The sequence below is a fragment of the Heptranchias perlo genome, chromosome 14 (assembly GCF_035084215.1).
Source record: "Heptranchias perlo isolate sHepPer1 chromosome 14, sHepPer1.hap1, whole genome shotgun sequence".
In the NCBI taxonomy this organism is placed as follows: domain Eukaryota; kingdom Metazoa; phylum Chordata; class Chondrichthyes; order Hexanchiformes; family Hexanchidae; genus Heptranchias; species Heptranchias perlo.
The window spans coordinates 928,483-952,046 of record NC_090338.1 but is presented as its reverse complement, the minus strand read 5'-3'; the positions used below and the strand labels follow the sequence as shown (position 1 = coordinate 952,046).

The 23,564-nt window shown below is 55.7% G+C and overlaps 1 protein-coding gene across 1 annotated transcript in view; it reads right to left on the bottom strand.

Annotated features, from left to right (window-relative positions):
- The window catches only part of larp1 (La ribonucleoprotein 1, translational regulator), a 177,152-nt gene that overhangs the window by 69,074 nt on the left and 84,514 nt on the right, over positions 1-23,564 (bottom strand). The window contains exons 4-8 of the mRNA XM_067995931.1: positions 20,930-20,956; positions 20,354-20,525; positions 19,354-19,491; positions 18,578-18,736; positions 16,390-16,555 (exon numbers count right to left, since the gene is read on the bottom strand). Coding sequence (XP_067852032.1) covers positions 16,390-16,555; positions 18,578-18,736; positions 19,354-19,491; positions 20,354-20,525; positions 20,930-20,956 — 662 coding nt within the window. The remainder of the gene's footprint in view (positions 1-16,389; positions 16,556-18,577; positions 18,737-19,353; positions 19,492-20,353; positions 20,526-20,929; positions 20,957-23,564) is intronic.

The window sequence follows — 23,564 nt, the reverse complement described above, 5'->3', positions numbered from 1 at the left end:
TTTGAAGCAGAGGAAGATACAAAGCTATGGGGAGAGAGAGCAGGGCAGTAGGATTAGTGTGGGATTGTCTTTGCAAAGAGCCAACAAAGAGCCAACACAGACATGCCTTCTGTGCTGTAAATGTTTAGGGCTCTAAGACTATGGGAAGGATTTTAGAAAGTATAGGGGAGATTAAGGGGTAAGAGAGATTATAGGGCAATTGAGGGATATAAGAGATGGGTGTACTGAGGGGGAGAGAGAGAATGGGTGCAGTGTGGGGCGAGAGAAAGGGGGGGGATTGAGGGGCAGAGAGAGTGAAAGGGGGGGGATTGAGAGGCAGAGAGAGAGTAAGGAGGGGATTGAGGGGGGAAGCGGGGGAGCCAGAGGGAATATATATTACCAAATAATACAATAAGGGAACAGCTATAATTATGGGGGATTTTAATTATCATATTAACTGGACAAATCAAATTGGGCAGGGTAGCCTTGAGGAAGAGTTCATTGAATGTATTAGGGATGGATTTCTTGAGCAGTATGTAACTGATCCTACAAGGGGGCAAGCAACCTTGGACCTGGTCCTGTGTAATGAGCCAGGATTAATTAATAATGTCCTAGTTAAGGATCCCCTTGGAACGAGTGACCATAACATGGTTACATTCCATATCCAATTAGAGGGTGAGAAAGTTGGTTCTCAAACAAGTGTACTGAGCTTGAATAAAGGAGACTATGATGGTATGAGAGCGGAATTGATTAAAGTGGACTGGGAAAATAGATTAAAGGGTAAGACGGTACATGAGCAGTGGTGTTCATTTAAGGAGTTATTTTACAACTTTCAAAAAATATATATTCCACTGAGGAAAAAAGGGTGTAAAAGAAATGACAGCCATCCGTGGCGAAGTAAAGAAATCAAGGATAGTATCCGACTAAAAACAAGGACATATAAGGTAGCCAAACTTAATGGGAGGATAGAAGATTGGGCAGTCTTCAAAAGACAGCAAAAAGTAACTAAAGGATTGATTAAGAAAGGGAAGATAGATTATGAAAATAAATTAGCAAAAAATATAAAAACAGATAGCAAGAGTTTCTACAGTTATATAAAAAGAAAAAGGGTGGCTAAGGCAAACGTAGGTCCCTTCGAGGATGAGACCGGGAAATTAATGGTGGGAAACATGGAGGTGGCAAAAATGCTGAACAAATATTTTGTTTCAGTCTTTACGGTAGAGGACACTAAGAATATCCCAACACTGGACAAACAGGGGGCTCTAGGGGGGGAGGAGCTAAATACGATTAAAATCACTCAGGAGATGGTACTCAGTAAATTAATGGGACTCAAGGCGGATAAATCCCCTGGACCTGATGGCTTACATCCTAGGGTCTTGAGGGAAGTGGCAGTAGGGATTGTGGATGCTTTGGTAATAATTTTCCAAAATTCTCAGGACTCGGCAAAGGTCCCGGCAGATTGGAAAACTGCTAATGTAACACCCTTATTTAAAAAGGGTAGTAGGCAGAAGGCTGGAAATTATAGACCAGTTAGTCTAACATCTGTGGTGGGTAAAATTTTGGAGTCTATTATTAAGGAGACAGTAGCGGAACATTTGGATAAACATAATTTAATAGGACAAAGTCAGCATGGCTTTACGAAGGGCAAGTCATGTCTGACAAATTTGCTCGAGTTCTTTGAGGACATAACGTACAGGGTGGATAAAGGGGAACCAGTGGGCGTAGTGTATTTAGACTTCCAGAAGGCATTCGACAAGGTGCCACATAAAAGATTATTGCTCAAGATAAAGAATCACTGGATTGGGGGTAATATTCTGGCATGGGTGGAGGATTGGTTATCTAACAGGAAGCAGAGAGTTGGGATAAATGGTTCATTCTCGGACTGGCAACCAGTAGCCAGTGGTGTTCCGCAGGGGTCGGTGCTGGGTCCCCAACTCTTTACAATCTATATTAACGATTTGGAGGAGGGGACCGAGTGTAACGTATCAAAGTTTGCAGATGATACAAAGATGGGAGGGAAAGTAGAGAGTGAGGAGGACATAAAAAACCTACAAGGGGTTATAGACAGGCTGGGTGAGTGGGCGGAGATTTGGCAGATGCAATACAATATTGGAAAATGTGAGGTTATGCACTTTGGCAGGGAAAATCAGAGAGCAAGTTATTATCTTAATGGCGAGAAACTGGAAAGTACTGCAGTACAAAGGGATCTGGGGGTCTTAGTGCAAGAAAATCAAAAAGTTAGTATGCAGGTGCAGCAGGTGATCAAGAAGGCCAACGGAATGTTGGCTTTTATTGCTAGGGGGATAGAATATAAAAACAGGGAGGTATTGCTGCAGTTATATAAGGTATTGGTGAGACCGCACCTGGAATACTGCATACAGTTTTGGTGTCCATACTTAAGAAAAGACATACTTGCTCTCGAGGCAGTACAAAGAAGGTTCACTCGGTTAATCCCGGGGATGAGGGGGCGGACATATGAGGAGAGGTTGAGTAGATTGGGACTCTACTCATTGGAGTTCAGAAGAATGAGAGGCGATCTTATTGAAACATATAAGATTGTGAAGGGGCTTGATCGGGTGGATGCGGTAAGGATGTTCCCAAGGATGGGTGAAACTAGAACTGGGGGCATAATCTTAGAATAAGGGGCTGCTCTTTCAAAACTGAGATGAGGAGAAACTTCTTCACTCAGAGGGTAGTAGGTCTGTGGAATTTGCTGCCCCAGGAAGCTGTGGAAACTACATCATTAAATAAATTTAAAACAGAAAGGGACAGTTTCCTAGAAGTAAAGGGAATTAGGGGTTACGGGGAGCGGGCAGGAAATTGGACATGAATTTAGATTTGAGGTTAGGATCAGATCAGCCATGATCTTATTGAATGGCGGAGCAGGCTCGAGGGGCCGATTGGCCCACTCCTGCTCCAATTTCTTATGTGGGGGGCGGAGCGAAGGAGCGAGGGGGGGGGGGGGGGAGCGAAGGAGCGAGGGGAGGGGGGGGGAGCGAAGGAGCGAGGGGGGGGGGAAGCGAAGGAGCGAGGGGGGGGGAAGCGAAGGAGCGAGGGGGGGGGGAAGCGAAGGAGCGAGGGGGGGGGAGCGAAGGAGCGAGGGGGGGGGGGAGCGAAGGAGCGAGGGGGGGGGAAGCGAAGGAGCGAGGGGGGGGGGGAGCGAAGGAGCGAGGGGGGGGGAGCGAAGGAGCGAGGGGGGGGGAGCGAAGGAGCGAGAGGGGGGGAAGCGAAGGAGCGAGAGGGGGGGGAGCGAAGGAGCGAGAGGGGGGGGGAGCGAAGGAGCGAGAGGGGGGGGAGCGAAGGAGCGAGGGGGGGGGGAAGCGAAGGAGCGAGGGGGGGGGGGGAGCGAAGGAGCGAGGGGGGGGGGAGCGAAGGAGCGAGGGGGGGGGAGCGAAGGAGCGAGAGGGGGGGAAGCGAAGGAGCGAGAGGGGGGGGAGCGAAGGAGCGAGAGGGAGGGGGAGCGAAGGAGCGAGAGGGGGGGGGGGGAGCGAAGGAGCGAGAGGGGGGGGGAGCGAAGGAGCGAGAGGGGGGGGAGCGAAGGAGCGAGGGGGGGGGAGCGAAGGAGCGAGGGGGGGGGAAGCGAAGGAGCGAGGGGGGGGGGGGAGCGAAGGAGCGAGGGGGGGGGAGCGAAGGAGCGAGGGGGGGGGGAGCGAAGGAGCGAGAGGGGGGGGAGCGAAGGAGCGAGAGGGGGGGGAGCGAAGGAGCGAGAGGGGGGGAGCGAAGGAGCGAGAGGGGGGGGGAGCGAAGGAGCGAGAGGGGGGGGAGCGAAGGAGCGAGAGGGGGGGGGAGCGAAGGAGCGAGAGGGGGGGGAGCGAAGGAGCGAGAGGGGGGGGAGCGAAGGAGCGAGAGGGGGGGGAGCGAAGGAGCGAGAGGGGGGGCGCGAAGGAGCGAGAGGGAGGGGGAGCGAAGGAGCGAGAGGGGGGGGGAGCGAAGGAGCGAGGGGGGGGGGGGGGAGCGAAGGAGCGAGAGGGGGGGAGCGAAGGAGCGAGGGGGGGGGAGCGAAGGAGCGAGAGGGGGGGAGCGAAGGAGCAAGGGGGGGAGCGAAGGAGCGAGGGGGGGGGGAGCGAAGGAGCGAGAGGGGGGGGAGCGAAGGAGCGAGAGGGAGGGGGAGCGAAGGAGCGAGAGGGAGGGGGAGCGAAGGAGCGAGAGGGGGGGGGAGCGAAGGAGCGAGGGGGGGGGGGGGGAGCGAAGGAGCGAGGGGGGGGGGGGAGCGATGGAGCGAGGGCGGGGGGGAGCGAAGGAGCGAGGGGGGGGAGCGAAGGTGAGAGGGGGGGGAGCGAAGGAGCGAGAGGGGGGGGAGCGAAGGAGCGAGAGGGGGGGGAGCGAAGGAGAGAGGGGGGGGAGCGAAGGAGAGAGGGGGGGGAGCGAAGGAGAGAGGGGGGGGAGCGAAGGAGCGAGAGGGGGGGGAGCGAAGGAGCGAGGGGGGGGGAGCGAAGGAGAGAGGGGGGGGAGCGAAGGTGAGAGGGGGGGGAGCGAAGGAGCGAGGGGGGGGAGCGAAGGTGAGAGGGGGGGGAGCGAAGGAGCGAGAGGGGGGGGAGCGAAGGAGCGAGAGGGGGGGGTGCGAAGGAGCGAGAGGGGGGGGAGCGAAGGAGAGAGGGGGGGGGAGCGAAGGAGAGAGGGGGGGGAGCGAAGGAGAGAGGGGGGGGAGCGAAGGAGAGAGGGGGGGGAGCGAAGGAGCGAGAGGGGGGGGAGCGAAGGAGCGAGAGGGGGGGGAGCGAAGGAGCGAGAGGGAGGGGGAGCGAAGGAGCGAGAGGGGGGGGGGGGAGCGAAGGAGCGAGAGGGGGGGGGAGCGAAGGAGCGAGAGGGGGGGGAGCGAAGGAGCGAGGGGGGGGGGAGCGAAGGAGCGAGGGGGGGGGAAGCGAAGGAGCGAGGGGGGGGGGGAGCGAAGGAGCGAGGGGGGGGGAGCGAAGGAGCGAGGGGGGGGGGAGCGAAGGAGCGAGAGGGGGGGGAGCGAAGGAGCGAGAGGGGGGGGGAGCGAAGGAGCGAGAGGGGGGGAGCGAAGGAGCGAGAGGGGGGGGGAGCGAAGGAGCGAGAGGGGGGGGAGCGAAGGAGCGAGAGGGGGGGGGGAGCGAAGGAGCGAGAGGGGGGGGAGCGAAGGAGCGAGAGGGGGGGGAGCGAAGGAGCGAGAGGGGGGGGAGCGAAGGAGCGAGAGGGGGGGCGCGAAGGAGCGAGAGGGAGGGGGAGCGAAGGAGCGAGAGGGGGGGGGAGCGAAGGAGCGAGGGGGGGGGGGGGGAGCGAAGGAGCGAGAGGGGGGGGAGCGAAGGAGCGAGGGGGGGGGAGCGAAGGAGCGAGAGGGGGGGAGCGAAGGAGCAAGGGGGGGAGCGAAGGAGCGAGGGGGGGGGAGCGAAGGAGCGAGAGGGGGGGGAGCGAAGGAGCGAGAGGGAGGGGGAGCGAAGGAGCGAGAGGGAGGGGGAGCGAAGGAGCGAGAGGGGGGGGAGCGAAGGAGCGAGGGGGGGGGGGGGAGCGAAGGAGCGAGGGGGGGGGGGAGCGATGGAGCGAGGGCGGGGGGGAGCGAAGGAGCGAGGGGGGGGAGCGAAGGTGAGAGGGGGGGGAGCGAAGGAGCGAGAGGGGGGGGAGCGAAGGAGCGAGAGGGGGGGGAGCGAAGGAGAGAGGGGGGGGAGCGAAGGAGAGAGGGGGGGGAGCGAAGGAGAGAGGGGGGGGAGCGAAGGAGCGAGAGGGGGGGGAGCGAAGGAGCGAGGGGGGGGGAGCGAAGGAGAGAGGGGGGGGAGCGAAGGTGAGAGGGGGGGGAGCGAAGGAGCGAGGGGGGGGAGCGAAGGTGAGAGGGGGGGGAGCGAAGGAGCGAGAGGGGGGGGAGCGAAGGAGCGAGAGGGGGGGGTGCGAAGGAGCGAGAGGGGGGGGAGCGAAGGAGAGAGGGGGGGGAGCGAAGGAGAGAGGGGGGGGAGCGAAGGAGAGAGGGGGGGGAGCGAAGGAGAGAGGGGGGGGAGCGAAGGAGCGAGAGGGGGGGGAGCGAAGGAGCGAGGGGGGGGAGCGAAGGAGAGGGGGGGGGGAGCGAAGGTGAGAGGGGGGGGAGCGAAGGAGCGAGGGGGGGGAGCGAAGGAGAGAGGGGGGGGAGCGAAGGTGAGAGGGGGGGGAGCGAAGGAGCGAGAGGGGGGGGAGCGAAGGAGAGGGGGGGGAGCGAAGGAGCGAGAGGGGGGGGAGCGAAGGAGAGAGGGGGGGGAGCGAAGGAGCGAGGGGGGGGGGAGCGAAGGAGCGAGAGGGGGGGGAGCGAAGGAGCGAGGGGGGGGGAGCGAAGGAGCGAGAGGGGGGGGAGCGAAGGAGCGAGGGGGGGGGGAGCGAAGGAGCGAGGGGGGGGGGAGCGAAGGAGCGAGAGGGGGGGGAGCGAAGGAGCGAGAGGGGGGGGAGCGAAGGAGAGAGAGGGGGGGGAGCGAAGGAGAGAGAGGGGGGGGAGCGAAGGAGCGAGGGGGGGGGAGCGAAGGAGCGAGAGGGGGGGGAGCGAAGGAGCGAGGGGGGGGGGAGCGAAGGAGCGAGGGGGGGGGGAGCGAAGGAGCGAGAGGGGGGGGAGCGAAGGAGCGAGAGGGGGGGGGAGCGAAGGAGAGAGAGGGGGGGGGAGCGAAGGAGAGAGAGGGGGGGGAGCGAAGGAGCGAGGGGGGGGAGCGAAGGAGCGAGAGGGGGGGGAGCGAAGGAGCGAGGGGGGGGGGGAGCGAAGGAGCGAGAGGGGGGGGAGCGAAGGAGCGAGAGGGGGGGGGAGCGAAGGAGAGAGGGGGGGGGAGCGAAGGAGAGAGGGGGGGGAGCGAAGGAGCGAGAGGGGGGGGGGAGCGAAGGAGAGAGGGGGGGGAGCGAAGGAGCGAGAGGGGGGGGAGCGAAGGAGCGAAAGAGGGGGGGAGCTAAGGAGCAAGAGGGGGGGGAGCGAAGGAGCGAGGGGGGGGGGAGCGAAGGAGCGAGGGGGGGGGAGCGAAGGAGCGAGAGGGGGGGGGGAGCGAAGGAGCGAGAGGGGGGGCGCGAAGGAGCGAGAGGGAGGGGGAGCGAAGGAGCGAGAGGGGGGGGGAGCGAAGGAGCGAGGGGGGGGGGGGGGAGCGAAGGAGCGAGAGGGGGGGAGCGAAGGAGCGAGGGGGGGGGAGCGAAGGAGCGAGAGGGGGGGGAGCGAAGGAGCAAGGGGGGGGAGCGAAGGAGCGAGAGGGGGGGGAGCGAAGGAGCGAGAGGGGGGGGAGCGAAGGAGCGAGAGGGAGGGGGAGCGAAGGAGCGAGAGGGAGGGGGAGCGAAGGAGCGAGAGGGGGGGGGAGCGAAGGAGCGAGGGGGGGGGGGGGGAGCGAAGGAGCGAGGGGGGGGGGGGAGCGATGGAGCGAGGGCGGGGGGGAGCGAAGGAGCGAGGGGGGGGAGCGAAGGTGAGAGGGGGGGGGAGCGAAGGAGCGAGAGGGGGGGGGAGCGAAGGAGCGAGAGGGGGGGGGAGCGAAGGAGAGAGGGGGGGGAGCGAAGGAGAGAGGGGGGGGGAGCGAAGGAGAGAGGGGGGGGGAGCGAAGGAGCGAGAGGGGGGGGGAGCGAAGGAGCGAGGGGGGGGGGAGCGAAGGAGAGAGGGGGGGGGAGCGAAGGTGAGAGGGGGGGGAGCGAAGGAGCGAGGGGGGGGGAGCGAAGGTGAGAGGGGGGGGGAGCGAAGGAGCGAGAGGGGGGGGAGCGAAGGAGCGAGAGGGGGGGGTGCGAAGGAGCGAGAGGGGGGGGAGCGAAGGAGAGAGGGGGGGGAGCGAAGGAGAGAGGGGGGGGGAGCGAAGGAGAGAGGGGGGGGAGCGAAGGAGAGAGGGGGGGGAGCGAAGGAGCGAGAGGGGGGGGAGCGAAGGAGCGAGGGGGGGGGAGCGAAGGAGAGGGGGGGGGGGAGCGAAGGTGAGAGGGGGGGGGAGCGAAGGAGCGAGGGGGGGGAGCGAAGGAGAGAGGGGGGGGAGCGAAGGAGAGGGGGGGGAGCGAAGGAGCGAGAGGGGGGGGAGCGAAGGAGAGAGGGGGGGGGGAGCGAAGGAGAGAGAGGGGGGGGAGCGAAGGAGCGAGGGGGGGGAGCGAAGGAGAGAGGGGGGGGGAGCGAAGGAGAGAGGGGGGGGGAGCGAAGGAGCGAGAGGGGGGGGAGCGAAGGAGCGAGGGGGGGGGGGAGCGAAGGAGCGAGGGGGGGGGGAGCGAAGGAGCGAGAGGGGGGGGAGCGAAGGAGCGAGAGGGGGGGGGAGCGAAGGAGAGAGAGGGGGGGGAGCGAAGGAGAGAGAGGGGGGGGAGCGAAGGAGCGAGGGGGGGGAGCGAAGGAGCGAGAGGGGGGGGAGCGAAGGAGCGAGGGGGGGGGGGGAGCGAAGGAGCGAGAGGGGGGGGAGCGAAGGAGCGAGAGGGGGGGGAGCGAAGGAGAGAGGGGGGGGGAGCGAAGGAGAGAGGGGGGGGAGCGAAGGAGCGAGAGGGGGGGGGGAGCGAAGGAGAGAGGGGGGGGAGCGAAGGAGCGAGAGGGGGGGGAGCGAAGGAGCGAAAGAGGGGGGGAGCTAAGGAGCAAGAGGGGGGGGAGCGAAGGAGCGAGGGGGGGGGGAGCGAAGGAGCGAGGGGGGGGGGAGCGAAGGAGCGAGAGGGGTGGAGCGAAGGAGCGAGAGGGGGGAGCGAAGGAGCGAGAGGGGGGAGCGAAGGAGCGAGAGGGGGGAGCGAAGGAGCGAGAGTGGGGGAGCGAAGGAGCGAGAGGGGGGGAGCGAAGGAGCGAGAGGGGGGGAGCGAAGGAGCGAGAGGGGGGAGCGAAGGAGCGAGAGGGGGGGAGCGAAGGAGCGAGAGGGGTGGAGCGAAGGAGCGAGAGGGGGGGAGCGAAGGAGCGAGAGGGGGGGAGCGAAGGAGCGAGAGGGGGGAGCGAAGGAGCGAGAGGGGGGAGCGAAGGAGCGAGAGGGGGGAGCGAAGGAGCGAGAGGGGGGAGCGAAGGAGCGAGAGGGGGGAGCGAAGGAGCGAGAGGGGGGGAGCGAAGGAGCGAGAGGGGGGGGAGCGAAGGTGGGATAGAGCGGGATTGGAGGAATGAAAGCGGGGTATTGATGGTATGGTACAGGGGGCCATTCAAGTCGGGGGAGTAAAAGGAATGTGGTAATGGTAGGGGATAGTATAGTCAGGGGGATAGACTCTGTTCTCTGCAGCCGCGACCGAGAGTCCCGAAGGCTGTGTGGCCTGCCTGGTGCCGAGTTTAAGGACATCTCATCACGGCTGGAAAAGAACTTGGAGCATGAGGGGGGAGGATCCAGTTGTCGTGGTCCACGTAGAAACCAATGATATCGATAGAACTAAGAATGGGGTTCTGAGAGACAGTTTGAGGAACGAGGGTCTAAATTAATAAGCAGAACCTCAAAGGTAATAATCTCTGGATTACTACCTGAGCCACGTACAAATTGGCATTGGGACAAACAGATCAGAGAGTTAAATGTGTAGCTGAAAGAGTGGTGTGGGAGACGGGGGTTTCGATTCATGGGGCACTGGCACCAGGACTGGGGAAAGAGGGAGCTGTTCCGATGGGACGGGCTCCACTTAACTGGGAGCTGGGACCAGCGTTCTGGCGAATTGAATAACTAGAGCTGTAGTTAGGGCTTTAAACTAAAAAGGGTGGGTGTCAGGTGAGGGGAAATTTAGAAATCTGATCGAGAAGTCAAGGAAATAGAACAGTGTAGTGATTTGGGTAAAGGTAAGCAGAGTGTGGCAGGAAGTGACAGAGAGTTTACCAATAATGGTGCAACAGCAAATAATGTCAAAGCAGGAAAAAATGGTAAAAAGTCAAAATTAAAGACTCTTTATCTGAATGCACAGAGCATTCGTAACAAGATCGAGGAATTTGTTGCACAAATAGAGATAAGTGGGTTTGATCCAATCGCCATTACAGAGACATGGTTGCAAAGTGATCAAGATTGGGAACTAAATATTCCAGGGTTCATGATGTTTAGAAAAAGACGGGCAGAATGGAATTGAGGGGGTGTAGCCCTGATAATAAAGGATGAGATAAGGACAGTGGTGAGAAAGGATCTCGGCTCGGAAAATCAGGAAGTAGAATCAGTCGGGGTGGAAATAAGAATTAACAAGGGGCAGAGAACACTGGGAGTAGTTTACAGGCCCCCGAACAGTAACAATACCATTGGACAGAGTATTAATCATGAAATAATAGGAGCTTGTAACAAAGGTAATGCAATAATCGTGGGGCACTTTAAACTTCATATAGACTGGGCAAATCAAATTGGCAAAGGTAGTTTGGAGGATGAGTTCATGGAATGCATTCAAGACAGTTTCCTAGAGCAATACGTCATGGAACCAACCAGGGAACAGGCTATTTTAGATCTAGTATTGTGTAATGAGGCAGGGTTAATTAGTAATCTCACAGTAAAGGATCCTTTGGGGAAGAGTGATCATAATATGCTCGAATTTCACATTGAGTTTGAGAGTGACGTACTTAAATCAGAAACTAGAGTCTTAAACTTAAATAAAGCCAATTACATAGGTATGAGGAGTGAGTTGGCTAAGGTCGATTGGGAAATTAAATTAAAGGGTGTGATGGTTGAAAAGCAATGGCAAACATTTAAAGAAATATTTCAATATTCTCAACAAATATACATTCCATTGAGAAATAAAAACTCCACGGGAAAAGTGATCCACACCCTTGGCTAACTAAAGAAGTTAAGGGGAGTATTGGATTGGAAGAAGAGACCTATAATATTGCCAAGAACAGCAAAGGACAACCAAAAAATTGATAGAGAGAAAGTAGAGTACAAAAGTAAACTAGCAGGAAATATAAAAACGGATTGTAAGAGTTTCTACAAGTATATAAAAAGGAAGAGAGTAGCAAAAGTAAACGTTGGTCCCTTAGACGCTGAGACAGGAGAAATTATAATGGGGAATCAGGAAATGGCAATTACGTTATACAAAATATTTGTTTCTGTCTTCATAATAGAAGACACCAAAAACATACCAGAAATAGTGGGGAACCAAGGGTCTAATGAGAGTGAGGAACTTAAAGTAATTAATATCAGTAGAGAAAAAGTATTCAAGAAACTAATGGGATTAAAAGCTGACAAAATCCCCTGGACCTGATGGCCTACATCCGAGGGTTCTAAAAGAAGTGGCTGCAGAGATCGTGGATGCATTGGTTGTGATCTTCCAAAATTCCCTAGATTCTAGAACAGTCCCAGCGGATTGAAAGGTAGCAAATGCACCCTGCTATTCAAGAAAGGAGGGAGAGAGAAAACAGGGAACTACAGGCCTGTAGCCTGACATAACTCGTCTGGAAAATGCTGGAATCCATAAGGAAGTCGTAACAGGGCACTTAGAAAATCATAATATAATTCGGCAGAATCAACATGGTTTTATGAAAGGGATATCGTGTTTGACAAACCTATTAAGAGTTTTTTGAGGATGTAACTAGCAAGGTAGATAAAGGGGAACCAGTGGATGTCGTATATTTGGATTTTCAAAAGGCATTCGATAAGGTGCCACATAAAAGGTTGTTACACAGGATAAGGGCCCATGGGATTGGGGGTAACAAATTAGCACGGAGAGAGGATTGGTTAACGGACAGAAAACAGAGAGTAGGGATAAACGGGTCATTTTCGGGTTGGCAGGTTGTAACTAGTGGGGTGCCGCAGGGATCAGTGCTTGGGCCTCAGCTATTTACAATCTATATTAATGACTTAGATGAAGGGACCGAGTATAATGTATCCAAGTTTGCTGATGATACAAAGTTAGGCGGGAAAGTAAGCTGTGAGGAGGACACAAAGAGTCTGCAAAGGGATATAGACACATTAATTGAGTGGGCAAGAAAGTGGCAGATGGAGTATAATGTGGGGAAATGTGAGGTTATTCACTTTGGTAGGAAGAATAGAAAAACGGAATATTTTTTAAATGGTGAGAAACTATTAAATGTTGGTGTCCAGAGGGTCTTGGGTGTCCTCGTACAAGAAATACAAAAAGTTAGTATGCAGGTACAGCAAGCAATTAGGAAGGCAAATGGCATGTTGGCCTTTATTGCAAGGGGATTGGAGTACAAAAGTAAGGAAGTCTTACTACAGTTCTACAGGGCTATTGTGAGACCACACCTGGAGTACTGCGTACAGGTTTGGTCTCTTTATCTAAGGAAGGATATACTTGCTTTAGAGGCGGTGCAACGAAGGTTCATTAGATTAATTCCTGGGATGAGAGGGTTGTCCTATGACGAGAGATTGAGTAGAATGGGCCTATACTCTCTGGTGTTTAGAAGAATGAGAGGTGATCTCATTGAAACATATAAAATTCTGAGGGGGCTTGACAGGGTAGATTCTGAAAGTTAGTTTCCCCTGGCTGGAGAGTCTAGAAATAGGGGGCATGGTCTCAGGATAAGGGGTCGGCCATTTAAGACTGGGATGAGGGGGAATTTCTTCACTCAGAGGGTTGTGAATCTTCGGAATTCTCTACCCCAGAGGGCTGTGGATGCTGAGTCATTGAATATATTCAAGGCTGAGATCGATAGATTTTTGGACTGTCGGGGAATCAAGGGATATGGGGATCGGGTGGGAAAGTGGAGTTGAGTTTGAAGATCAGCCATGATCTGATTGAATGGCGGAGCAGGCTCGAGGGGCCGTGTGGCCTGCTCCTGCTCCTATTTCTTATGTTCTTATGAGAGGGGGAGCGAAGGAGCGAGGGGAGCGGGGCGGGCGAGCGAAAGAGGGGGGCGAGCGAAAGAGGGGGGCGAGGGGGGGGGGGCGAGCGAAGGAGCGAGGGTGAGCGAAGGAGCGAGGGGGGGGGGGGCGAGCGAAGGAGCGAGGGGGGGGGGCGAAGGAGCGAGGGGAGCGGGGCGGGCGAGCGAAAGAGGGGGGCGAGCGAAAGAGGGGGGCGAGGGGGGGGGGCGAGCGAAGGAGCGAGGGGGGGGGGCGAGCGAAGGAGCGAGGGGGGGGGGGGCGAGCGAAGGAGCGAGGGGGGGGGGGCGAGCGAAGGAGCGAGGGGGGGGGGGCGAGCGAAGGAGCGAGGGGGGGGGGGGGGGGGGCGAGCGAAGGAGTGAGGGGAGGGGCGAGCGAAGGAGCGAGCGAAGGAGCGAGGGGGGGGGGGGCGAGCGAAGGAGCGAGGGGGGGGGGGGCGAGCGAAGGAGCGAGGGGGGGGGGCGAGCGAAGGAGCGAGGGGGGGGGGCGAAGGAGCGAGGGGAGCGGGGCGGGCGAGCGAAAGAGGGGGGCGAGGGGGGGGGGCGAGCGAAGGAGCGAGGGGGGGGGGCGAGCGAAGGAGCGAGGGGGGGGGGCGAGCGAAGGAGCGAGGGGGGGGGCGAGCGAAGGAGCGAGGGGGGGGGGGGCGAGCGAAGGAGCGAGGGGGGGGGCGAGCGAAGGAGCGAGGGGGGGGGCGAAGGAGCGAGGGGGGGGGGCGAGTGAAGGAGCGAGGGGGGGGGGGGGGGGCGAGCGAAGGAGCGAGGGGGGGGGGGGGCGAGCGAAGGAGCGAGGGGGGGGGGCGAAGGAGCGAGGGGGGGGGGCGAGTGAAGGAGCGAGGGGGGGGGGGGGGCGAGCGAAGGAGCGAGGGGGGGCGAGCGAAGGAGCGAGGGGGGGGGGGCGAGCGAAGGAGCGAGGGGGGGGGGCGAGCGAAGGAGCGAGGGGGGGGGGCGAGCGAAGGAGCGAGGGGGGGGGGCGAGCGAAGGAGCGAGGGGGGGGGGGGCGAGCGAAGGAGCGAGGGGGGGGGGCGAGCGAAGGAGCGAGGGGGGGCGAGCGAAGGAGCGAGGGGGGGGGGCGAGCGAAGGAGCGAGGGGGGGGGGCGAGCGAAGGAGCGAGGGGGGGCGAGCGAAGGAGCGAGGGGGGGGGGCGAGCGAAGGAGCGAGGGGGGGGGGGCGAGCGAAGGAGCGAGGGGGGGGGGCGAGCGAAGGAGCGAGGGGGGGGGGCGAGCGAAGGAGCGAGGGGGGGGGGCGAGCGAAGGAGCGAGGGGGGGGGGCGAGCGAAGGAGCGAGGGGGGGCGAGCGAAGGAGCGAGGGGGGGGGGCGAGCGAAGGAGCGAGGGGGGGGGGCGAGCGAAGGAGCGAGGGGGGGGGGGCGAGCGAAGGAGCGAGGGGGGGGGGGCGAGCGAAGGAGCGAGGGGGGGGGGCGAGCGAAGGAGCGAGGGGGGGGGGGGGCGAGCGAAGGAGCGAGGGGGGGCGAGCGAAGGAGCGAGGGGGGGGGGGGGGGCGAGCGAAGGAGCGAGGGGGGGGGCGAGCGAAGGAGCGAGGGGGGGGGGGGGCGAGCGAAGGAGCGAGGGGGGGGGGGGGCGAGCGAAGGAGCGAGGGGGGGGGGGGGGGGCGAGCGAAGGAGCGAGGGGGGGGGGGGGGAATTGAAGGTGAGAGAGATACTGTATTGGATGGCATTGAGCATCTATTGGATGCGATTTGTTTTATGCTTTGGGACTGGTGAGGTGGAGCACATTGTGATTTCGTGCCCTGTACATTTCACGCTCTGAGCTGAATGAGCCAACGAGCTTTTCCTGTCCTGGACTTTTCTTATGTTTAATATAATGGTGACATTTGGTCCTCCTCGGCAGTATTCACTAAGGTATTTGATCTAGAAATTGAGGGGTGTACAAGGAAAAGAGCCTCTACAGATTTGAGGGTGGGAACTGGAATCTTGCCTGTTATTCTTAGTGCTGTTAACCAATCAGGCATCACTCTGTCTTCGGAGTACTGTACTCCAACATCAGACTAAACCACAAATAAAAATCAGGTAAAACTGCTGCTTTTACAAGCAGAGGCCTGGAACCACCAGGCACACCCCTAACTCCAGATTCACTCCACATTAAAGCATACTTGTTCCAGCTCACAACTGAACTCACAGATTGTGCTGTGGGAAATGGCAAAGATCTGAGAACCAGGGGATGAAGGCACCAGAGTTTCAGTACAGAGTGTACGTTGGGGCGCTGGTACAACCGAGTTATGCAACATAGCGTCGAGCTGACCGAGTGTCAGCTAAATTGGACTGTGAAACCAGGCCAGAGGTAGAATATGGACACTGCTGAGACACAAGAGTGTGTGCCTGCTTAGACCAGAAGTTCCACAGCTGCAGAATAAACGTTAGGGTTCACATCTGAAATGGACTGAGACACGAATTCACTTTCCTATTATAAACAGGGCCATAAGAAATTTGCTCTGTGTTCTGACATATCCACATTGGGTTCAAAAGTTCATTTCCACACTAGGTAACAGCACCAGTCACAGGAGTGTTCAAACTCCAAGCCACGTAGCAGGGTTAGACTGTGTGTTGTAGCATTTCTGACGGCACTTCAAAGTTCCAGGTTCAAAAACTCGTGCCAGCTCTTACAGATCCATGGCTGCTTTCCTAGAGACAGCCAGGTCTGAAAATCCAGTGAGAAAAACCCTCGAGGGCACGAGTTCAAACTAACCTCAGCAACATACCCACACATCCGGGGAATGTATGGAACTCAGCCAATAGGGGTTGGATACCGTAGTGCTTATGTTATTGGACTAGTATTCCAGAGCCCTGGACTAATAATCCAGAGAACAGGAGTGCAAATCCCACCACGGGCAATGTGAGAATTTCAATACAGTTTACAAAATCTGGAAATAAAAAGCCAGTCTCAGTTAACAGTGACCACGAAGCAGTCGGATTCTCGTAAAAACTCAACGGGTTCACTAATGTCCTTTAGAGAAGGAAACCTGTCGTCCTCACCCGGTCTAGGCCTATAGGTGACTCCAGTCCCCACACCTGCCGTCCTCACCCGGTCTGGGCCTATAGGTGACTCCAGTCCCCACACCCGGTCTGGGCCTATAGGTGACTCCAGTCCCCACACCTGCCGTCCTCACCCGGTCTGGGCCTATAGGTGACTCCAGTCCCCACACCTGCCGTCCTCACCCGGTCTGGGCCTATAGGTGACTCGAGTCCCCACACCCGGTCTGGGCCTATAGGTGACTCGAGTCCCCACACCCGGTCTGGGCCTATAGGTGACTCGAGTCCCCACACCCGGTCTGGGCCTATAGGTGACTCGAGTCCCCACACCTGCCGTCCTCACCCGGTCTGGGCCTATAGGTGACTCCAGTCCCCACACCTGCCGTCCTCACCCGGTCTGGGCCTATAGGTGACTCCAGTCCCCACACCCGGTCTGGGCCTATAGGTGACTCCAGTCCCCACACCCGGTCTGGGCCTATAGGTGACTCCAGTCCCCACACCCGGTCTGGGCCTATAGGTGACTCCAGTCCCCACACCAACATCGTTGAGTTCAAACTGCCCTCTGAAGTGGCCCAGCGAGCCCTACTACATTGGTTCAAGGCGGCGGCGGCAGCTCAGAGCAACTAGGGATGGGCAATAAATGCTGGCCTTGCCAGCTGCGCCCACATCCCGAGAATATAAAAGCCTGTGCACGTGTGTGTATGTGCGCACGTAGAACTGAACATTTAACACAAAACCTAAATCTCCACTCTCCTACCACCTCTACCATGTAATCAGCCAGGGGATAAAACACATTGAAACATGTCCAACGCGCAGGTAACCACAGTACTTACATCTGTTTCTTGATGTAGTCTTTGAGCAGCTTTTTGTCCATTGTGTAGAGCTCCGCACTGCTCTGATTGTCATAGTAATAGATGATATCACCGCCAAATTTTGGCCTGTACAATCCGTCATTACTTTCCGTGCTTGCGTTGTAAGTGTAATGGTAGTCAAAGTGAGCTAGAACAAGCAGAATCGACACAGAGTTAGACATTCCGTTAAAGGCTCTCCCACAAATCACTGCATTTCAGTGTACATGATGCAGCTTGGGAGGATTGAGAGATGTGGGAAGGGATTACATTAATGCAAGTGGGTGAGGTACCAGATCAGAAAATGAATAAAACTATTCAGCTCTTTCTAGCAGATACGAGGTGTGCTGGTTTCACAAGATTGAGTTGTTTGGCCCTGTGCTGTGTTACGGGCTTTCTCTCAGTCTTGTCCCTTCTACCCAGAAGATCCAGGTCAGATCATATTAATCTGTTCTACGCACCTTTCCAAACCACCCGAGTCATTCATTTTGGAATGGTTACATTTATTATTTATCTCAAACAAGTTATCACTCTCCAGTAGGTACAACAAACGTTTACCAATCTTGTATCAAAACTGAACAAACTCCTTCATCAGCTTGAGTTGGGAAGTGCACCGTGCAGCCCGGCCCTGTGCAGCCCGGCAACCGTGCAGCCCGGACCATGAGGTCCTCGGGCTCAATCCCTAGCCTGTCTTGTTAACTGATCGCAGTTGGGGCAGCTAAACGCTGCTACATTTGGCATCAGTGCTCCTGGGATAGATCTGGAACGTCAGCCTGGCTCCACGGTAAAACTTGCTTCTTAGTCAGAAGATCACCGGTTCCAGCTCCACTCCAGGAATAATCCAGGCTGGCACTCCAGTACAGTATCGAGGGAGTGCTGCATTGTCGGAGGTGCAGGCCTCCAGATCAAACATTAAACCAGGGCATTGTTCTCCTGTTCTGTGGGTTCAGATGGATGTTGAAGATCCCATGACACGCTTTGAAGAGGAGCAGGAAGTTCTCCCGAGGCCCGGGGCCAACATTCCAGGCTCAGTCAATGCCCCCAAAATACAGAATGGCACAAAAGGACACAACATCAGTGGGTCTGCTCATCTGAATCCTCACTTTAATATCCCATTACCAAAAGCCTCTGCTGGTAAGAGCCTATTTCTAATCTAGAGAGTACTTCATTTTGTATCATAAACCCAAAACATCAAAGTAAAACCAGCCCAAAAGATCTGCCAGAATTGAGCAGACTCCCCAGAACTATATCAGCGTTCTTCCTTTAAATAAATGGCTCTCACTTTGGATGAGAAACAAATCTAAGGTATAACTTGCTGCCACTCTGCTCCAGCGTGAAGCCCATCCTTTCTCTGCCCTCTAGATAATGACCATTATTCTCTATTCATTATGTAATAGGTCTGAAACCCTCTCCCCAACTTCTTCCACCACTGCTGCAAGGTCCATGCAATAACTTTCTTCACGGTGTGGAGATGCCGGTGGACTGAGGTGGACAAATGTAAGGAGTCGCACAACACCAGGTTATAGTCCAACAGTTTTATTTGAAATCGCAAGCTTTCGGAGCTTTGCTCCTTCGTCAGGTGAGTGAAAGGTTCCATAAAGGCACAGCATATATAGTCAGAGAACAATGCCTGGTGATTACAGATAATCTTTCTAACTGCCCTTTATCACATTCAATCCTTTGATTGCTGTGATTATCTCTCTGCCGAGGTGTGATAAAGGGCAGTTAGAAAGATTATCTGTAATCACCAGGCATTGTTCTCTGACTATATATGCTGTGCCTTTATGGAACCTTTCACTCACCTGACGAAGGAGCAAAGCTCCGAAAGCTTGTGATTTCAAATAAAGCTGTTGGACTATAACCTGGTGTTGTAAGATTCCTTACATTTCTTCACGGTGTCATCAGTTCCCACCCATTAAACCCAATTTATTTAAAATTTCACACTGCTGCATAAAGAATTGTCGCTAAACACCAGCACCAATTTACTTAAAGGAAGAACACCAATCTCCATGTGCGAGCACTAAGGTGAGTGGGAGGGAGATAAATGCTGTTCACTTCTAAATATCCCAACTGTGCCCCTGGATAATCGGGAGATCAAGATTTCAATTCAAAGGACGTCACGCTGGTTCAGAAAGTGTGCAGCCTAATGGCAAGATGTCAGCACAGAACGTACAGCGGTTAGCACCTCTGGCACGGCCCCTCCCCCGGCCTCGTCCACGCCCGCGTCCTCGGAAGCCCCCTCGGATGGTCCCACCCTCGCTTTTCACGCTGGATATCTCATCGCGGTCTTCCCTCCAATCTCGGGAGTCGTGTTTCTCGTCACGATGGTAACCTAAAAAAGAGAGGAAGATAAAATGACAGCCAGTGTGCACTATCCCAATCCCGAACATCTCCCAAACATCTGTCCCAATCCCGAACATCTCCCAAACATCTGTCCCAATCCCGAACATCTCCCAAACATCTGTCCCAATCCCGAACATCTCCCAAACATCCGTTCTAATCCCAAACATCTGACCTAATCCCGAACATTTCCCAAACATCTGTCAATAACCATCTTAAACCCAGCCTTCCCGAATATCTGATCGCTGTCATACACCAATCACCATCTTATACATGTCTACCCTTCACCCAAAGGCTGAGCTGCCTGCAGTACTGCTGCGTGATTCACCACTGGAGCAGGGCCTCACAGGTCAGGCTGTGACGTGGCAGATTCTGCTGTGACTCACACCTACCAGGACAAGTCCTGACGCTAACTCACAACACCCCCCGCCCCCCCAACCATGGTTTTGATGTTCAAAAACATCACCTACACCTTTCAAACAGATTTAAATCAACGGGAACGGTGCCCTGGGACACTGTTGAGGAGGCACCTGCCAGCATTAGGGATAGGGTTAGGCTGGCTCCTGTCAACATTCAGCACTCTAACTGCAAATTGTCGGTGGGACAAACCTTTTGAGTCGTTCCTGTTGTTGACTGGTGGTCGCAGAGGCTCCGTCTGGGGGCGGGAGTTGCTTCGAGACGCTGGCTTGTCCTGTGTACCCTCCGATTTTACGTCCAATTGTAGTGGGACCCACTTTTGCTTGTACCCTAGACACAAAGTGGGAAAGCATTAATAGAACTGTCACAAGGTGCAGGGCATGCGATCCTCCAGCCCTGGCAAAAAATCCAGGGGGAAAGAGGAGGAGAATTTTTTTTTTTTTAAAGTTGTTACGATCTGGAATGCACTTCCTGAAAGGGTGGTGGAAGCAGATTCAATAATAACTTTCAGAACGGAATTAGATAAATACTTGTAAAGGAGAAATTTGCCGGGATGTGGGGAAAGAGCAGGGGAGTGGGACTAATTGGACAGCTCTTTCAGCGAGCCAGCACAGGCACAGTGGGCCGAATGGCTCCTTCTGTGCTGTAACATACTGTGCATTAACTCGGGGAAAATCGCCGTGGTACTGATGCAGCCAGACCAATCAAGACATTATTCCCGTTGTGCATATTTGATGAACTGTAGAGGCCTATGGCTTTGGGGAGAGACAGCAACACCCCAATCGACTGGTCAGTGGGCACACCGCACTGCCAGCAACAAAGGTCATTGCTCGAGCATCTGCCTGGCTCTATGCATCTCAACGATTGGCATGAAAATAGTTAATTGAACTCAACGCCCTACAGGAGTCAAGCCCGCCTGGCACTGGGTGTGAGGGAGTGTACACCAAGTATAGGGATGTACAGGAGTCAGGCCCGCCTGGCACTGGGTGTGAGGGAGTGTACACCAAGTATAGGGATGTACAGGAGTCAGGCCCGCCTGGCACTGGGTGTGAGGGAGTGTACACCGAGTATAGGGACATCCTGCAGCTTCCTACACAAGGGTCCTTGCCTTGACATCACCTGACCTATTCTCCACTCTGTGTACACAGCCTTGGAACAGAATCTCCACCCCATCTAAAAATTGGTGGGATACCTTTTCTCTTCTGTGTAGATTTCTGTGAATCTTCGTCAGCGCTCCGTTCCTCTGGTGATTCGTCCGATTTGGCTTTCTGGTTCTCTTTGCTCTCACTGCTGTCACATTTCTCCGGCCGCTCCTTCCTTGCCGGAGGCTTTTTGTTCTGTTGTGGTTTACTGTTCTGTGGATGCTGGAACAAAATGATGTGACGGTGACTGACAAATGCGTATAGCCGTTACATGACATTGCCCGAAAGTGTTCCTGTCCCTCCCCTCACCAATTCACAGCTTTCCCATCTCCCGAAGAACTTGACTCCTTCCTGAGGTATGGGCTCCCCAGGCGTCCTTTACCCAAGTACTCAAGTATGAGTGTTGACATCCTATTCAGTCATGATAGGTGTCAGAGTTGAGACAAGCCTCTTGTCACACGCTTTCCAGTAGGAGTTACTGGTCAGTGATCAGGAGTAGAAACCCTGGTTAATGCCTACAACCCCCACCCCTGTTTACAATCAGCCATCAGCATGGATTGGGTTAATTAAACCGAACAAATAACAAACATACTTATCCAATGACTGACACCAGCAAACCTACTCACCTCGGAGGTAATGACCGGCTCCCATGTCTGAAACACAAGATTAGCAGTGTTTAAAAACAAGTCAATGAAACTGAACTCACAGCAAAAGACACTCAGTATAAACAGAGCTCTGCTGAGCTCCAAAGGGACATTTATCACAGGGTATCTGTATAAGACAGGGTGTGATAGGGACACTATAGGGACAGTATCACTGGGTATCTGTGTAAGACAGGGTGTGATAGAGACACTATAGGGACATTTATCACAGGGTATCTGTATAAGACAGGGTGTGATAGGGACAGTATCACAGGGTATCTGTATAAGACAGGGTGTGATAGAGACACTATAGGGACAGTATCACAGGGTATCTGTGTAAGACAGGGTGTGATAGAGACACTATAGGGACAGTATCACTGGGTATCTGTGTAAGACAGGGTGTGATAGGGACACTATAGGGACAGTATCACTGGGTATCTGTGTAAGACAGGGTGTGATAGGGACACTATAGGGACAGTATCACTGGGTATCTGTATAAGACAGGGTGTGATAGAGACACTATAGGGACAGTATCACTGGGTATCTGTGTAAGACAGGGTGTGATAGAGACACTATAGGGACAGTATCGGGTATGGCAGCATAGTGGTTATGTTACTGGGCTAGTAATCCAGAGGCCTGGACTAATAATCCAGAGTTATGAGTTCAAATCCTGCCATGGAAGCTGGGGAATTTAAATTCAATTAATTAAATAAAACCTGAAATTAAAATTCTTGCATCAGTAACGGTGGCCATGAAACTACCGGATTGTTGTAAAAACCCATCTGGTTCACTAATGTCCTTTAGGGAAGGAAACCTGTCGTCCTTACCCAGTCTGGCCGATATGTGACTCCAGACCCACAACAATGTGGTTGATTCTTAATTGCCCTCTGAAATGGTCTAGCAAGGCCACTCAGTTGTACAATCTTGCTTTTAAAAAAAAGTCAGAATAAGAATAAAACCGGACGGACCACGAGGCACCGGACACGACAAAGGCAAACCAAGCCCAGTCGACTCTGCAAAGTCCTCCTCACGAACATCTGGCAACTTGTGCCAAAATTGGGAGAGCTGTCCCACAGACCAGTCAAGCAACACTCACAGAATCATACCTTTCAGCCAACATCCCAGACTCTTCCATCACCATCCCTGGGTATGTCCTGTCCCACCGGCAGGACAGACCTACCAGAAGTGGCGGTACAGTGATATACAGTCAGGAGGGAGTGGCCCTGGGAGTCCTCAACATTGACTCTGGACCTCATGAAATCTCATAACATCAGGTCAAACATGGGCAAGGAAACCTCCTGCTGATTACCACCTAATGCCCTCCCTCAGCTGATGAATCAGTCCTGAAGGACATAGTGGCCAGACGGGGCCTGTGGCAGGTGGTGAGCGAACCAACACGAGGGGAAAAACTTACTTGATCTCGTCCTCACCAATTTACCTGTCGCAAATGCATCTGTCCATGACAGTATTGGTAGGAGTGACCACCGCACAGTCCAGTCCTCGTGGAGACTAAGTCCCATCTTCGCACTGAGGACACCATCCAATGTGTTGTGTGGCACTATCACCATGCTAAATGGGATAGATTCAGAACAGACCCAGCAGCTCAAAACTGGACATCCATGAGGTGCTGTGGGCCATTAGCAGCAGCAGAATTGTATTCCAGCACAATCTGTAACCTCATGGCCTGGCATATTCCTCACTCTACCATTACCAACAAGCCAGGAGATCAATCCTGGTACAATAAGGAGTGTAGAAGAGCATGCCAGGAGCAACACCAGGTGTACCTAAAAATGAGGTGCCAATCTGGTGAAGCTACAACTCAGGACTACATGCATGCTAAACAGCGGAAGCAACATGCTATAGACAGAGCTAAGCGATTCCACAACCAACGGATCAGATCAAAGCTCTGCAGTCCTGCCACATCCAGTCGTGAACGGTGGTGGACAATTAAACTAACGAGAGGAGGAGGCTCTGTAAACATCCCCATCCGCAATGATGGTGGAGTCCAGCACCTGAGTGCAAAAGACAAGGCTGAAGCGTTTGCAACCATCTTCAGCCAGAAGGGCCGAGTGGATGATCCATCTCTGCCTCCTCCTGATATCCCCACCATCACAGAAGCCAGTCTTCAGCCAATTCGATTCACTCCACGTGATATCAGGAAAAGGCTGAGTTCACAGGATACAGCAAAGGCTATGGGGCCCGACAACATCCCGGCTGTAGTGCTGAAGACTTGTGCTCCAGAACTAGCCACGCCTCTAGCCAAACTGTTCCAGTACAGCTACAACACTGGCATCTACCCGACAATGTGGAAAATTGCCCAGGTATGTCCTGTCCACAAAAAGCAGGACAAATCCAATCCGGCCAATTACCGCCCCATCAGTCTACTCTCAATGATCAGCAAAGTGATGGAAGGCGTCATCGACAGTGCTATCAAGCAGCACTTACTCACCAATAACCTGATCACTGATGCTCAGTTTGGGTTCCGCCAGGACCACTCGGCTCCAGACCTCATTACAGCCTTGGTCCAAACATGGAAAAAAGAGCTGAATTCCAGAGGTGAGGTGAGAGTGACTGCCCTTGACATCAAGGCAGCATTTGACCGAGTGTGGTACCAAGGAGC